We start from the raw sequence: 16890 nt of genomic DNA on the forward strand, positions 1-16890 counted from the left end.
TCGGGCGGCAGCTGGCCGATTCGAGGAGCGGATGTGCGATGTGCAGTGTGCGATGTGCGTCGGCCCATGTGAGACGTGTCACCGACCGTCCTCGTTGGTGCTTGGGCGTGCAGGTATCTGTAGGATGGACCGCTTGCTGCTGACAGAGGGCCACGTACCGGCCATGGGCGGCGCGAAGAGCGATGGATGACGATGATGTCGAACGCCTGCTATGCCATTCTATCCGATCGATCTCTGCTCGGCCTGATGGGTCGCCGTGGGCGAGGAAGACGTGTGGTGCGTGCGGGAGAGCGTGGGTGCGCGTTGTGCGTGTGGCGCCGACTGGCAACAAGGTCGTCGTCCTCCCGTCCCGCGGATAGGATAGGTGTGCGGTTCGTGCTCGGCGTACAGACGGACATGGCAGTGCGGCGGCATGGCCGTTCGGTTGGCCGTGTGGGCTGGAGGTAAGGATTTGCACGCACGCCTCCGCCTCTCCCTCCACGTCTTAGTTGCGGAAGCCGGCTGCCACGCGGTGACGTCGGCTGGTCCGAAACCGGGACTAACGAATCCCATTCGTGCGGCTTCGTCTCGCAAATGCGTGGTAAGCGCGCAAGGGGTACCTGAGGGATACCCAGGCGGCTAGCCATTCCATGCGCTGCTGGCAAGTACCTCGATGTAGCCTCGCAAGCGCATTTTTTCCAACTAGTAGGGGTCAAGGAACTCTCCCTACCTCTGGCGCGTAACTTAGCTTGAGGCTACCTTTCAGTACATGTACAGTACTGTATACCTATGTAAGTACAGTACAGTACACCCTCGCACGGTAATAATAATTGCAAGTAAGTATTTGCATTAATAGAAGGACACATGCTTGGGCGTACAGAGTACGGCTACATCCGTACCGAGTACATGTACTCTGTACCTTGCGTACGGTACTCTTTATTGTGCTCCGTATTGTGCTCCGTATTCCGTACATGTACTGTACATGCAAGTACAGTAAATGTAAGTATGTAATTTATTCGCCCACGCCGTACTATCTGATCAAGTGCCATAATTACAGTTCTTACCTGCAAGGATTGCACGCACAAACTACGTGTACCTGCAAATACGACCAAGTGCTGTACTCCGACTAGAGCCAGGTACATGGACGGCCACGAGCAAACTAGTGACCAGCAAGGTATGGTTCCTCGTATTTATGTGGGTGCCAAGGGAGTGACTTCATGGCCTGACCACCGCTGCAAGTACTTGTACACACCTCTAAGTACTGTAGACACGGGGTACGGAGCAGGTCCTCCACAAGTGCAGGTACAGTGCTCCGGACACCCCTAAGTACACCACATGTCAAATCGTTGACATGCATCGAGGCTAAACTCTGCCCCTCGTACGAATGAATTGTCCCTTTTGCAAGTAAAAAGACACAGAGGAAGGCGACAGCAGGAGCCCAAAGTACTGCTACAAGTACGCCTTCTACTTGAAGGTACAGGACATGTACTCCGTACGCCGTACGCCGATAGTGCACCGGACTGCACAAGCATTTGCTTCGGCTCGGGCTGCACCCAAGTACCGCAATACGTGTACTCCGTAAGTACAGTGCAGAGTATTGCTGAACTCCGTACAGTGCAGAGTATTGCTGAACTCCGTACAGTGCAGAGAATTGCTAAACTCCGTACAGTACAGAGTGTAGCTGTGCTCCGTAAAGTGCAGAGTACCTAAAGTATAGCTATACTCCGTACAGTGCAGAGTTTAGCTGTGCTTCGTACAGTGCAGAGTATAATAGCTGTGCTTCGTAATTGCTGTACTCCGTACTCGGACGCAGAGCACAAAGTACGGAGCACACCTCCCCTGCTGTAAAGACAGGCAATTCGTGCTCGAGTGCCTGCCAAGATATATACATAAAAGTACGTGCCTGTTGCACACAAGTTATTCGTGCGTTGCGTCGTCCATCACCTGCAGCGCTCATCTGCACATGTCCTCGTGCGCTGCCTGCCATCCACTAGGCTGCCTTCTCGCATCCTTTGCTCGTGAGCAGGAGGCAGTCCCATCATCGCTCTTCCGTACGTGGGCGGCATTCGACGTCCTCATCGTATCCCTGATCAATCCATGGTTGCGGTACACCGGGATCCGCCCACCAGACTCGCTTCTAGCTGTGGTTGACCGACTGGTCTGCTGCCGAGGAACGTGGCACTCCCCATAGGTGCCGCCGTGGACGCCTGAATGGAATGCGTTTCCGCCGCAGCATGCCGTAGGCCGTCCGTACCTGGCATGCCCAAGTCAGCAGCCGTCGTACCTGTGACCCCAGACATACTGCAGGGCACAGCTACAAGTCCAGCACAGTAGTCGTGCTACTTAGTTGCACGTACGGAGTACAACTATTAACTACATACGGAGTACTCCGTACGGAGTACACATATACCCCTTCATGTACACCGCACAGCACGGAGTAAGTACTTCCAGCTGCTACAGTGGGTGGCAACGTGTCGGTCGATTCAATTCGTAGCGGTACGGAGTAGCGCTACCAAAATTGAACCGTCACTTTTGTCCAGTGACTGTAGTGCGCAGTACACCGATGTACCCGTACCTGCTCCTTGGTGTGCACCGCCATGTGCTTGATGCTGTGCAGGACATGCACGGTACACTGCTGTGCTGTATGCGTGCCAAATTCTGCACAAGATGCTCTACAGGATGCTCTACAGGATGCTCTACAGGATGCTCTACAGGATGCTCTACAGGATGCTCTACAAGATGCTCTACAGGATGATCTACAAGATGCTCTACAAGATGCTCTACAAGATGCTCTACAAGATGCTCTAGAAGATGCGCTACAGGATGCTCTACAAGATGCCCCACAAGATGCCCTACAAGATGCTCTACAAGATGCCCTACAAGATGCTCTACAAGATGCTCTACAAGATGCCCCACAAGATGCCCTACAAAATGCTCGACAAGATGCTCTACAAACTGCCCTACAAGATGCTCTCCAAAATGCTCTACAAAATGCTCACAAGTCTCCAAGATGCTCACAAGATGCCCACGAGATGCTCCACAAGATGCTCCAGCCATCTACAGATGCACTGTACTGTATAGTAATGGAATCACAAGGATTCGCGTCGCCATGCTGTTGACCTGTTCCGTCCACCAACTAGCCATTACTGCCCAAGCGTACAAACCGGCAAATGCCATCTCCCTCCACCACCCAGACGCAGCAGCCTCACTCGGCCTGCAGCGCCTTCTCGGCACGCTGTACAGGTGAGAGTTGTGCCGAAGCTTTGGCATAACCAAGCCTGCCACGCCGTGCTGTGCAGCAGCTCTGGCGAAGCCAAGCCCACCACGTCGTCGCCGTCGCGTCCGGGGCCGACCGCCACCTCGAGGGGTTCATGGAGAAGGCATCGTAGCGCCTCCCGACGCCGCCGCCGCCGTCGCTCTCGCTCGCCACCACCGCCGCCCCTTGGCTTCCCCCGGGAGCGCGAGGCTGCGACGGTGGCCGCGGGCTCGACGAAGACGTGCCTTCCATCGCCGCCACCTTCGCGGCTTGCAGGGAAGCGTCGGTCGACGGAGTAGGAGGCCGATGCTGTCGGCCGATGCTGCACCGTCGCTGCTTCATGGGCCGCCCAGCCTATTGGGCGGGCGTGCCGAAGACCGTGCTCCGCCGGAGCGGCTGGTCGGCGGCACCGCGCATCGACGCACCGTCCGTTTGGCCGCCCAAGGCAAGACGCCGCCGGGGCCTCTCCGCGTTCGCCGGCGACGGATCTCGTGACTCGCCGTGACCCTTGGTCGTCGTCGTCGTCGTCGTCGTCGTCGTCGGCTCGGTGGTGCCGTTGGCCCCGTCGACGGCCGTATCGTCCTCCGAATCACCCTCGGCGCCGTCATCGGCCGGTTCCTCCTCGATCGGCGCGAGCATCATCCCGACTGCCCGTCGGCCGAGGGCGCCCGTCGCCGGAGGGGCCCTGCCGTCGCACATCTGCTAGACGACGTAGGCTCCGCTGCCGCCGCGGCCCTCGTCTCCGCCCCCGTGGCCGCCTCGGCACGCGTCCGGCGGGAGGGACCGAGGCCAGCGAGCGTCCCTGCGGGCTCGAAGGCGGCCGGCGTGCATCTTCTAGGACGCACCCTTGGACTCCCGAGTCTCGACCGACTTCTCGCTGGACTCGTCCGTCTCGTCCTCGTCGACGCGCATCTTGAGCGCCGCCGCCTCGCCCACCTCCATCTTGTGCAGCTGGTCCATCTTCTGCTGCTGGTCCAGCGCCTTGCGCCCGTCGACCACGTCGAACTCGCCGTCGTCGTCGTCGTTCTCCTCGTCGCTGTCGCCCTCGCCCCTCTCGCTCGACGGCGACGCCTCGGCGGCGCGGCCGCGCTCGGCGAATTCCGACGCCGCCGGCTGCGGGCTGCTCGGCCGGGACCGAGGCGGCAGCAGGCTCGGGCTTATCGGCTTGATCGTCGGGTCAAACTTGGCCGGCAGGCCGAGCACCTTGGCCACCTGGTGCGCCTCCTCGTCGGGCGAGTTCTTGGTCTCGAGCTCGTAGGCGCCGCTCGCCTCGTTGTCGGCCTCGTGGCGGCCGCGCGTCGCCGACAGCATGCCGAGGTACGTCTGCCTCGTCGCGTCGTTGGCCCGCTTCGCCTTCTTCTTGATGCGCTTCTCCGTCGGCCGCACGACGACGACGGGCACGGGCGAGTACTGGAGGCAGTACTTGGAAAACGAGTTTCGAGAGTTGACGAGGCCCTGGATGCCGCCGAGGGAGCGACCCCTCGTGCCGACGATGAGCATGGCCGGCTGGTACATTTGAATCTGCAGTCCCGCGTCAGCTGCCTTGCCGCCGACCAACCGACCGACCGACCGACCGACCGACCGACCGAGGGAGGTGAGGAGAGGGCAGGGGACGGCGATGGCGCCGCATACCAGCTTCTGGAACGTCGCGTGCAGCTTGCCGACGGCGTACTCGAGGATGAAGCTTATCGCTCGGTTGGCGCCGTTCTTCTCGAGGATGCCGTCCATGACCTGGTTGGCGTCGTCTTGGTACTGCTTGTCGTTGTACCGAATCTCCTTCTCGATGACGCGCACGCAGACGATCTCGTCGCCGTCGTCGACGAGCTCGTCGAGGAGCCACTGGATGGCGTAGCCCGAGTACGAGTGCTCGTCGATGCCGACCATGAAGGTGCGCGACCGGCGACGGGCCTGGTAGCCCTTGTGCTTGACGTTGAGCGTCAGCGACAACGTGTTGTGCTTGGTCGCCTCGCCGTTCGGCACATTGTCGAAGCCGACGTGGTGCTGAAACCTATCATCCGACGTCTCCGTCAGCGCTGCCATCGTGCCGCGATTGCCGCCTCGTCGTGTCGCGCGTCGTCGTCCAAGGGCCAAATGCGGCGGCGATCCGGGGGGGCGCTCTTCAACGTGGCCGCTCGGCGAAGATTCTTCTGCGAAGACGGGAGGACGGGAGGAAAGGCGCACTGGCGGGGATGGATGTGAAGTTATGGACTTTTGCGAGGTCGGGGGCCCCCGGGCACTGCAGCTCGCGTGGCCGCGGGGGGGGGGACGAGTCGAGCTAGTGGGCTGCAACGAGTCATCGCCGTTTCCTCAGCAATACTCGCCCGCACTCGCTCGCGGCCACACCCAACAGCTTCTTGGACTTGAACCAAGTGGGCATGGCGGGGCACCATGTGCTGGGCTGACCGGCTGCTAGTGGGCAGTCTCGGTGGGGCCTCACGGAGCATGTGCCTCGTCAAGGGAAGCTCGGATGCGTGCCCGTGTGCGTTCATGGCCCAACGAGGAGAGGTGAGACGGCGCTCGGCGGAGCGAGGCAGAGCATCCCGCGATGACGCAGCCTCGACGCAGATGCACGTCGTCGCGCGCGAGCTGCCGACGCCGCTTCGGCAAGGGGAGAGGGGGGAGAGGGGATCGACAACGCATCCGTCGGTGCCACCTCCTCCTCGACCGGCATGGCTCATCATGAACCGGCCAAGGCGGTAAGCAGCCAGGAAGCCGACGCTGACGCCCGCCGCTCTTCCACAGGGCCAAAGCAGCGGCTGGGCGGGAGGGGTTGAGAGGGTGTGGGTTGGTTGACACCGCGCCGGCTCCCCGTCGTCCGACGTGGGCGTCACGGGCGCAGCAACGGCACGAGATAGCCGAGCTGGTGTGCCGTCCGCCGTCTGCAGAACCTCGTACTCATGCAGCATGCGGGCCGGCGGCGGCAACGTCGGGGACGAGGGCGACGGCGACGGAGAGGGGCTCAGCCGTCCATAAACAAGCGCACTCGCGCCATTCGGGGACTCTCCTGACGCTTCCGCTTCCGCTCCCGCTCGTCTCTTGCTGGTCCCTTGCTGGTCCTCCCTCGGCCACCTCGGCCTCGCTCTTCCAGGATGCCCAGGATGCGGACGCACGGACGATGGCGGGCGAGCACCGATGCCATGCGCATCACGGCATCACCTCAGGCGGAACCCAAAAAACTCGACGACACACCAATGGAGCGCAAGCAGAGGTTGGGGATGGGGCGGGCTTACCTTTCGGGAGGCGGGGAGCTCGCTCTCATGCGCGATCCGCTCGCACTCCTCGGGAAGCCTTGGCAATGGCGATGAAGGCTCACCGACGACATGGATCCCTTTCTGCCCCCTCCGGTGGAACCGTCCTCGCTCGTGGACGAATGGTCGGGCCTGGGGAGCTCCGCCGGGAACGAGACGCTCGCCTTGCGACATTCGGTCGTCTGCTGCTCTCCCTCCGGCGACGTCGCGGCAGAGGCTCCCGCGTCGGTTTCGACGCCGCAGCGAGGCGGCTCAGACGGCGTTTCGATCTTGGCCTCGGCCGAGAAGTAGTCGTCGCCGGCGCCGCCGGCCCGTTGAGCTGCCGACGTCGAGGGCACGACCGTCATCGGGGAGATGTCCGAGTCTCTGCGGGTTACATTTGGCGACGCCATGCTTGTCGTCGATGGTGGCCTCTGCTCGGACCGCCAGGCCTCCTTCCCACTGGAGACGAACGTGTCGGCCTCGGCGAGGAGTGACTGGCTGTGGTGATGAACGATGTCACCGCGTCGAAGAGAGAGAAAAAGGAACGGCGAAAGCAGGGAAGAGGAAAAAAAAAAGAGGGACGGATGACGTGGAGGAGATGAAGGAGTCAGAGGAGTCAGAGGAGTCAGAGGAGGCGGTGGAGGCGGTGGAGGCAGTGGAGGACAGGCCTAGGGAAAGGAAGGTATCCTCTTCCTCGGCGGCAGGCGTTCCTGCTCGACGTTTCGTTTCCTTCACCACTTCGTTGCCGGCGACGAAGAAACGTGGTCGGTACGTATTTCCCAGCCAAGACACGGCGAGACAGGACCCAAGACAAAGATCTGCCCGTGTCACAGATCGGCACAAAGTTGCCGGCTCGGGGTGCACAAACGACGACGAGGCGGGAAGGTGCAGAGGAAAATCGAACGACGAGCCGAAATGGCTCCGGGTCCACGATGTGCCTTGCCAGGGGCGACGGGCGGCAACGCTGGCTTGGTCGAGGACAAAGTCGAGCCGAGTAGAGCCAAGCAGGAGGAGGCGGCCGGCGATTTCTGCGCGGACGAGGCGGATTGATTCGAAACGAACCAACTATCGGATGCCGCACCGAGCTCGGGCAGCGACGGAAGCGATGGCCGATGGCCGAAAAAGGTCGAAATAAAGAATGGCGATGGCGATGGCGAGCTTCGAAAGGACAGAGAGAAGGCTCCCGAGGCAAGGCTGGAGACGGCGAGAGTTGGATGTCAAGACGAAGTGAAGGCGAGGCGATCGAGGCGAAAGTGGCGGCCGGCTTGATGGGGTGTGAGCGAGCGCTTCTTGTACTCGCTCGCCGGTGCCGTCGACTGGACGGACTCGGAACTGGACGGCACAAGTTCAGAGCGAGCGCTCGAGGGGAAGGGAATGGCGAGGAAAGGGAGCAGGAGGGGACAGGTCTCTCTACCCGCCGGGAGCATCGACCAACCAGCGGAGCTGCTGCTGTTGCTGCGACCTCGGCGGCTGCTGCTGCTGCTGCTGCTGCTGCGGCTGCGGCTGCGATGCGGCAATGGGAGGACCTTGTTGCTCTTCGTCGGCGCCCCGAACCAAGTCGTGAAAGTGAACCGGAGCCGTCAGGTACGAGGACTCGCGAGTGCACAAATGTGCACTAGGTTCCTACGGGTGGGGAGTAGATGCAGTGTCCGTATTGCCATGTACCGTCCAGACCAGGTGGTGCGGGCGGGAGGCAGCCTGCGAGGCCAAGTACGTACCGCAGACGCACGCCTTATCCGGACGCACGAAGCGCAGTGCTGGCGGCGTGCAAGTATCGGTAGGTACCTCGTGCGTGTGGTGGTACGGAGGTCGGGGGAATTCGGCGAGGGGGGGAGGCACTCGGCACTTGCAGTCGGTGCTCGCAGGTGCTCGCATGTACATGTGCGTGAATGCGCATGCACGAGGTACGGGGCACGGTAGGGGCCTGCAGGGCGATTACCCGCGTTCCCTCACCTATCCCCCAGCACCCTGTCCCGTTTGAGTTCGGCGACAGCGAGGCGAGGAATGCTGGCTGCCAGGTCGGTGCTCGCTCGGCCGGTGCGTGCTCTCTCGTTTGGTGCGTGCTCTCTCGTCCGGTGCTCTCGCTCGTCCGGTGCTCTCGCTCGTCGGATGCTTGACGCAGACTGCGAGTCGCCACCCGCCCAACCGTGGGTGGCGGTCCGTCGATTCGTTCGATGCCGGAGGCAAAGGCGGGTAGGCGAAGCCAAGGCTGGCTGGCAAGACCGACGACGGCCAACAGGCAGCGTTGGGTGCCGGGCTGACTGGGATGGGTTAGCCGAACAGGCGGGCTGCATGCACGCAAGCAGCCAGCTGGATAATACCGGCCGTCGTTTGCACAGCCCAAGTTCGTCGCCGCCCCGGTCGGACTCGGTTTGGATCGTCCGATGCCGACGAAATATGGTGTTTCTCGTCGACGTCACCACGGGAACAAGGCCCGGTGGACACGATGCGGTGCGGTGCGGTGCGACGAGTTGAATTGGTCCCGGCGTGTCGTGATCGTCCGATGACACAAGCTCGCAGAGCCGCCAGGGAAGACGATGGGTGGTGGGTGAGCGAATCGGCCAGTTGGGTCGGTAGGCGGGCGGCCGATGCGAGCTGTCGACGGGTGCTCACCGCTCAGCGTTGCGTGCTCGTGAAAGGATTGCGCACACCTCGACGGTCCCGAAAGGCTCGAGACGCAGCGGATGGATAGGAATACTACTACCTTGGCTGTCCTGGCCGTTGGTGGCGAGAAACCTGTACTTGCCGTAGCCTGTTGGTGACGGTCGGTGACCGTCGGTGCAAGTGCAGGGCGAGCGAGCCCGCCGAGGTGGAGCGAGGCGGAGCGTCCTAGTGGCCGCCAGCGCCTGCATGGGGCGGCCATCTTCCGCCGCGCAGCAGACCGTTCCAGAGGATGCGCTGGAGGTCCAGAAGCTTGGGCGACGTAGCCGCATTCGTACTAGATGCCAAGGTTCCCAAGGATGGTAGTACATGTACGGAGTACGGAACACACCTTGGTCTGTACAACTATTATCCGCAAGTACTTACAGTACAGCACTCCATACACCTACAGTACAACCACAAACTTGGAATCTTAAATCTTACACTTAATACAACTACGCCTACAACTAAGTAGGTACTAAAGTACGGAGTACGGAGTTCAAGTACACAGGTCAAGACTGCCCTAGAGTACTTGCAGGTACGGTACTGTGCAAGTATATACATGTAGGTGCTCTTGCTTGTACTACATGTAGGTGTACTTAAGTACTCTCTAGACTCGTACTCACATGTACTGTGCATGTGCTCCGTACTACTCCGTACTTGCGGAGTATTTCTTGCACTCACCAATGCCGACACCAACGCTGCTGCACACTGTGCCCTGGGGGTATAATTGCATGTATTTGTACACATGAAAGTACAGTAACTACACCTACATTAGTGCTACAAGTCTCCATAAGTTAAATCAATTCTAAATTCTATTTTTCTCGTGAGCCTGAACGGAGTGCTTTGAATCGCGATCCGTAATGCGAGTGCGAATACGGCAGACAAATGAAAGCATACAAATTGGTGTACGGAGTACAGAGTACTGTAAAAGTGATGATGGGTGGTCTCGTAGAGTCTGGCACACCGTATTGCAAGTGATTCCGTACTGGTACGGAGTGCATGTGCATGTATTACTTTCGTAGGTACCTAATTAGTACTGTAAGTACTCCGTACTGTAGGTTCTGAACCGTACAGGTACTTGCTCCATACACCTATATTATATTCTCAACCCTCACAAAGACCCGCCCACGCGACGGGCTGGGCCGGCGGTGCTTGCAAACTCACCGGTGTACTCCCTGTATTGCGTGCGGGGAATAATACAGCAATAACTCGCCTACGACGTCCATATCTGTCACGGCCACCCGCGTCGTTGTACGTTATACTTCGAATTCACAATGTACAGAGTTCAAGTCCATTCCATGTGTTACCGCCTGCACTGCCATGGCCATGACTGGAAGGATCCGCCAAGGCGTGAGCGCACTAGGCCTGGGCCGACATGCTTGCTTATTCAGGCACACGTACTCCGTACTAGGTACACCTACGGAGTACAGTACACTTACTTACTCCGTACTTGGTGCCCATATCTTGCCAGAAGCACACGAGAGGCACATGGCACATCTTCCTTGAGCTGCACCAACTCTGGCACAAAGTGCCGGCGTGGGCCCGTCTCCTTTGCCCATGACCCACAAACGTCGCAGCAGACCTCCTTCGTCGTCACCCTCGGATTCATGCCCTGCTGTCGATGCCATGACCGCGCCGACGCGTGCGGCGGGAAGCAAAGGATTGCGTCGGCGTCGAATGTCCCGCACGGCCATACGCAGCAGCCACGCGGGACGACCAAGTCGAAACGGAAGTGATGTATTCAAATACGTCAGTCAGTTTGTTGAAACTGGCCGCATCTGTTCGAGTGGCCGCGTTGAGCGCTCACTAATTCATGAACCGCCACGACGATACGACCCTGCTTGGCACGTCTCTTCTACTGCTCAAAGTCCACTAAACTCCCGTCCATCCCCCCCCACTGCGCTTGTCCAACGACGAAGAATGCCGAGAAAGCAAGGACGACGCTACCTGTGAAATGCATTTTGTTGAACATTGGCTGCTGCCTCATCCATGTTAAATGTCGCGGATGGAGAGCGGATCCTCGCCCCTTTTTCGCCTGCGAGCGGCAAGTCACGTCGGGCCTCGTTCGTCGACGGCTGATGCCCAATGTCGGACCTTGCCGCCATCGCCATCGCCGCCGCCTAGATGCCGGCATCCATGCGCCAGCCCTCGACGGGGAGGGGAAAGGCGCTGGTCCAGGCAGAAATCTCCTTCCTGAGCTCCGTGATTCGCGGAACCTGCCCGCTGGCCACCTTGGCCTTGAAGTCCTTGAGCTTGTTGGCCTCCTTGGGCAGCGAGGCTTGCACCTCCTTGCAGATCTTGATGCTCTCGTCGATGTAGGTGGCCACGCGCTCAAAGGCCTTCTCGTCAAAGCCACGGCTGGACATGGCGGGCGTGCCGATGCGGATGCCGCACGGCGTCAGCGCGCTCTTGTCGCCGGGGATCGAGTTCTTGTTGCAGGCGATGTTGATCTGCTCCAGGACCGCCTCGACGCGGGCGCCGTCCAGGCTGTGCTGGCGGAGGTCGAGAAGGAGCATGTGGCTGTCCGTGCCGTCGGCGACGAGCTTGTGGCCCAGCTCCTTGAACCTCTTCTCCAGAGCCTTGGCGTTGGAGACGACCTTTTCCTGGTACGCCTTGAAGTCGGCCGTCTGCGCCTGCTTGAGGGCGACGGCGAGCGCCGTGATGGTGTGGTTGTGGGGACCACCCTGGTGGCCGGGGAAGACGGAGAAGTTGATGGGGCCCTCGAGGTCGTACATGGTCTCCTTGCCCGACTTGCCATCCACCGAGCGAACTCCCTTGCGGAAGAAGATCATGGCGCCGCGAGGTCCGCGGAGAGACTTGTGCGTCGTCGTCGTCACGACGTCGGCGTACTTGAAGGGCGTGGGGATCACTTCGGCGGCGATGAGGCCGGAAATGTGCGCCATGTCGACGACGAGGTAAGCACCGACGAGGTCGGCAATCTTGCGCATGCGCTCGTAGTCGATGAGACGGCAGTAGGCCGAAGTGCCGGCGACGAGGATCTTTGGCCGGTACAGGACGGCATTCTTCTCGAGCTGGTCGTAGTCGATGATGCCGGTCTCGAGGTCGACACGATAAGGCAACGTCTCAAAGTAGGTGGACACGGCCGAGATTCTGGACCGCCGTTAGCCGTCAAGAGTCGGCAGGCAGCAGTTTCATCCTTTTGTTGCCTACTTTCGCTGGGGCGTCTGGTAACCGTGGCTCAAGTGACCGCCATGGGGAAGGTCAAGGCCCATGAGGCGGCCGTGAGGAGGCATGATGGCTTGGTACACCTGCAGGTTGGCAGGGCTGCCGGAGAGACATTGGACGTTGACGCCCCACTTCTCGGCGTCGAGGTGAAAGGCCTCGAGCGCACGCTTCTGGCAAAGAAGCTCTATCTGGTCGATGTGCTGGTTGCCACCGTAGTAGCGGGCGCCGGGGTAACCCTCGGAGTACTTGTTGGACATGGGAGAGCCAAGGGCGTCGAAGACGGCCCGGGAGGTGATGTTCTCCGAGGCGATGAGAACGATGGACTCGCGCTGGCGCTGAACCTCATCTTTCTGCGGCACGTGTCAGCAAAATCACCGCGGATGGCGGCAAAAGAGGCCGGGCCGTCATGCATCGACGTACCATAATGGAGGCGACCTCGGGGTCAGACTCGAGGAGGGACTTCTCGAGCATCTGTGGAAAGGCCGAATCGTTAGCATCGGGTGCTGAGAGAGCAGGCGGCGGGGCCGAGAACAAACCTCCTTGTGAGAAACTGGTAGAGCGTAGTTGGACGACATTGTGGAATACTGTGTTCTGAGGAGGGATTGAGGAAGCAGAGGGCGAGCACGACGGTTACTGTAAAGTGCTTCGAAAGGGAGGGAAAATTTTAGAGCGACTTGATGGACAATACATGAAGAATACGAACACAGGTTGTCGACGTCACGTGTCTGCTATTGATGCAAAGTTCAAGCGGATGCCCGTCACTCCGCTATGATATTTTGGCTGTCGATACTTTGCATCTTGGTGCTGTGTGGTGAGAATGTCAGGTACCAGCCTACCTTGCGTCGGTAGCCTCTCAGCCTCTCACCCTCACCGCTCACTCTCCTTACCCCTCCTACCCCTCCCTACCTAAGAGGTCCGAGTATGCCGGCATGGCAACCGTGCGGCAGGACAGGTACCGCACTGTACTAGGGAACGCCGAAGCCGCCGTCTCCAACAACTGCGCCCCGTGCGGGCTAGTGCCACAACACTTCAGGCACTGTGGCAAAGGCACCAGGTACCTCCGGGTTTGGCGCGCAACTGCAGTACGGAGTAGGTACGTACACACGTACATGTACACCGCACGGAGAACATGTACAGTACGTGCATTAATTCTGTACTGTAGGATGAAGATCTGGTCTGGCGGTAAGTCAGAGCTCTAGAGTACGGAGAACCTGCAAGTGCATCCTGCTCTTCTCGTGCATTATTACTGTCCACCATGTCTCGTGCTGGCACACACGTCCCTCGAGTCACCACATCATCCAGCCTGCAGTCGTGCTTCGCATCGTGGTGCTGCCTCACATGTTGAATATCTAGCATGTTCGGCCGTATGCTTCTGTCTACGCTCGAGCTTTGATGCGCTAGCATGATCTTGGACGGCCTCGATTCAGGGTTTCTACTCACGGGGGTTACGCACGTGATGACGCTCGACCGCATCGTAGCTTGATTGTTGCACGAGTCTTGTCGCTGCACGAAAAAGGCGGACATGCAATGTGGGAAAGATGAGAGAAAGAGAGTAGCTACCTGCTACGCATCGCACTGCACGAGGTGGACGACAACACCAAATTCTGGACGGCGTATCGCCCCTTTGCGCCCATCATCCCTCGCCCTCACGTTGCCTTGGGCGCGCATTCGCTGCTTGATCGAATCTTGCCCGCCAAACTGACGGGCTTCGTCCAGTCTTTTGCGACGGATGAGTGCGAAGCCCACTGCCGGGTCTGAGTCAACCCCCTTCTGGAGCCTCGTCTGGGCCCATCCTTCGTGCTTCTTTCGCTCAAGCGAGAATTGTCCCCAACTCCGTGACGCCGGTTCCATGCTGGCCTGTCGTCGGCCGTACAACAAACATCCCGTCGGTCCGCCGCCCGCTCTCGCCGCCGACCTCGGCACGGCGATGGCGACCTCCTTCGACGGCGGGCGGGTGGATGCTGCCTCGCTCCCAAACGGCTGGCGCTAGTTGTAGGTGCGCGACAGGTTGCGGAGGTACCAGTCCACCAGCTTACGGCCGACCTTGGCCTCGGAGATGTGAATCAGGTCCTGCGCATCGTTAGTCCGCCGCGCCGGCCGATGATGACGACGGGCCGTTGCTTACCCCTTGCAGTGCGTAGTCGAGGTCGCTGACGTTGACGACCTCGCCGTCGAGCAGGCCCTGGTCCTGGTACCGCAGCTGCTTCGTTCGCTGCTTCGTGACGAGCAGCCACGACTGCAGCTCCTCCGGCTTGACCTCGAGGAAGCCGGCGAGCTTGGTGAGGTCCATGGTGGTGTAGAGGCGGAGGTAGGACTTGATGGTCGGGCTCCACATGTTGGTCTTGACCTCGTCCATGAAGACCGACAGGTGGTGCTCGATGGGGTCGATGTTGGCCTCGGGGTTGTCAAAGTCCGGCGGCACGGGCGAGATGAACTTGGGGCAGGCGGTGCGGAAGAGCTCCTCGAAGATGGGCAGCGACTCGGGACCGCCTCGCTGCAGCTTGAGCAGCTGGTCGCCGTACTTCTCGCGCAGGGCGCTGTGGATGGTGTCGTCGAGCCTCGTCGGCTGGAAGGCGACGCAGATGGCGATGAGGGCGTACATCTGCTCGTTCTTCTTCGTGATCGAGTCGTACTGCGCGTTCTTCTGGAAGTTCTTGGTCCTCGAGACGTAGACGAGGATGTGGCTGAACATGCGGATGGCATCGGCGTACCGGTGCATCATCATGTACGAGAAGCCGACGTAGTAGTACGTCGTGAAGTGGGCGGCCATGACGCGGGCGAACATGGCCTTCTTGTTGAGCTCGATGTCGTCGAGCGTCTTGAGGGCGAGGGCGAAGTCGCCGAGCAGGCAGTGTACCCGCAGCAGGCCGATGATGGAAAAGTAACCCAGCATCTTATACAGGTTCTTGGATCCGTACTCTCCCGCGAGAGCCAGGGGATCCTCGTTGCGCTTCATGGCCGCCAGCTGCTCCGTGATCTGCGACCGCTGGATGAGGGAGTAGAGGACGTTGAGGACGCTGTAGCAGCCCCAGGTGTTGGGGTTCTCGCGCAGGATCTGGATCTCCTCCTCGTTGTTGGCCTGGCGGGCGATGCGCGATCGGTACGAGCAAAAGGAGTTGAACTGGTAGATGAACTCGTCGATGACGTCCCAGGCCCAGTAGTACTAGAGAGAGGGGGGGGGGAAGAGCCCACGTTAGTCGACGACGGCCTCGCGGGGGGGTTTTTTCATGCCGCCTCGCGCCGACATACCGAGGGTGGCTCGATATCCACGGGACCCTCCGAGTTGAGAATAAAGTGGAACAGGCTGCAGTACGAGTCGTAGCTCTGGAACTTGACCTCGAGAGGTGCGGAAAAGTCGAGCGGTTGCGCGGCCTGCACGAGGCGGGATTGGATGTCGTCGGTCTGCTGCAGCGACGTCGTCTGGCTCAGCTCGTCGCCGTCCTCGTACTGGACGTGCTCCTTGTACTCGGCCACCAGGGCCTCCTCCTCGACGTCGCTGTCGTCGTCGATGGCGCGGGCCGGAGCCATGCCGTTCTGGTATGTCGCCATGGTGCAAACGTCGACTTCTTCGTCACCGAGTTCGGAGCGTCGAGGTCGATGGCGGTCGATGGCGAGCGGGCGATGGACTGCAATTTTTCGTTTGCGGTGAGGGGCACGATGGCACGGCGAATTTTCGTGTCGCTTAGGGCTTGTGGTGCGGATATAGCCATAGCGCATGAGATGGGTTGGGTTACGCGCCATGATATGCATCTATCGGGCATCTCCATACGTAGTGGGGCACGAATGCCTGCTGCGGGGTGGAGAGAACAGAATGGACAGCAGCGGTTACAGGAACATGTCCTCGCCAAGGTAAGTGCAGTACCTACTTGACGCAAAATTGTATTAATTATTGCTGCAAGTCTTACTTTTCCCAAGTTGCTCATTCTCATAAGACATCTGTACTGTACTCTGTACTTGCACGTCTGTTGACGAACCAGTTGTAACCAGTAAGGGATTGGAAGCCGACTTTCTTGCTCGCACAAGTACAGTACTTACAGTACCAGTACAGTACTTACAGTGCCAGCACAGTACTTACAGTGCCAGCACAGTACTTACAGCACCAGTACAGTACCTACAGTGCCAGTACAGTACTTACAGTTGTACTTGTCAGCACTGTACTCCGTAATTTGCTCTGCGTCATTGGCGGTTTTTTTTTACTGCTGAGTCACAAGCATCGCACACCGACTACCAACTGCATCGTTCGTCGAGGAGCTGCCCGCCTGCTTGGTCGGTCCCTTTATGGATACCGTCGGTCCTTGGTCGACTTTGGAGGCCAAGTGGAGATTGAAGAGTCACGAACTATTCCTGCACTGTATTACATACTTGCACACCTACTGTTTGTGACTCTCACACATGCAGGTGATGACCAGCAAGCCGAGGCCGACTTTGAAGCGCCACCAGACGAACCTTGCTCGGAGCCTCTGACCTGACTGTCAAACGGGGACGGGAAGGAAAGCACATATATTCGCTCTCTGGAGCCGGAGAATTATCAAGCTGCATGAAAGTCATCATCATCGCCCTCCGTGCCCTCTCCGCTCGCTTTTCCTCTCCTACGAA

General features: G+C 59.6%; 4 protein-coding genes across 4 annotated transcripts; 1 reads left to right on the forward strand and 3 right to left on the reverse strand.

Annotated features, from left to right (window-relative positions):
• Positions 1 to 2585: 2585 nt before the first annotated feature.
• On the forward strand, positions 2586 to 3098 carry DCS_02997 (uncharacterized protein; the record flags this gene model as incomplete). The annotated part of the gene is made up of 1 exon (XM_040800322.1): positions 2586 to 3098. One exon carries the CDS (start codon positions 2586 to 2588, stop codon positions 3096 to 3098), a length of 513 nt encoding a protein of 170 aa, XP_040661205.1.
• Positions 3099 to 3589: 491 nt separating this feature from the next.
• On the reverse strand, positions 3590 to 8346 carry DCS_02998 (universal stress protein; the record flags this gene model as incomplete). The annotated part of the gene is made up of 6 exons (XM_040800323.1): positions 3590 to 3882; positions 4081 to 5518; positions 5596 to 6304; positions 6466 to 6963; positions 7901 to 8088; positions 8131 to 8346. The coding sequence occupies 6 exons, from the start codon at positions 8344 to 8346 to the stop codon at positions 3590 to 3592; spliced, it is 3342 nt and encodes a 1113-aa protein (XP_040661206.1).
• A 2882-nt stretch (positions 8347 to 11228) lies between these two features.
• Positions 11229 to 12869, reverse strand: DCS_02999 (Serine hydroxymethyltransferase; the record flags this gene model as incomplete). Its single annotated transcript, XM_040800324.1, has 4 exons — positions 11229 to 12219; positions 12280 to 12644; positions 12715 to 12765; positions 12831 to 12869. 4 exons carry the CDS (start codon positions 12867 to 12869, stop codon positions 11229 to 11231), a joined length of 1446 nt encoding a protein of 481 aa, XP_040661207.1.
• A 988-nt stretch (positions 12870 to 13857) lies between these two features.
• Positions 13858 to 16035, reverse strand: DCS_03000 (Eukaryotic translation initiation factor 3 subunit L; the record flags this gene model as incomplete). The annotated part of the gene is made up of 4 exons (XM_040800325.1): positions 13858 to 14274; positions 14338 to 14364; positions 14420 to 15457; positions 15544 to 16035. The coding sequence occupies 4 exons, from the start codon at positions 16033 to 16035 to the stop codon at positions 13858 to 13860; spliced, it is 1974 nt and encodes a 657-aa protein (XP_040661208.1).
• Positions 16036 to 16890: the final 855 nt, after the last annotated feature.

The sequence above is a fragment of the Drechmeria coniospora genome, chromosome 01 (assembly GCF_001625195.1).
Source record: "Drechmeria coniospora strain ARSEF 6962 chromosome 01, whole genome shotgun sequence".
In the NCBI taxonomy this organism is placed as follows: Eukaryota; Fungi; Ascomycota; class Sordariomycetes; order Hypocreales; family Ophiocordycipitaceae; genus Drechmeria; species Drechmeria coniospora.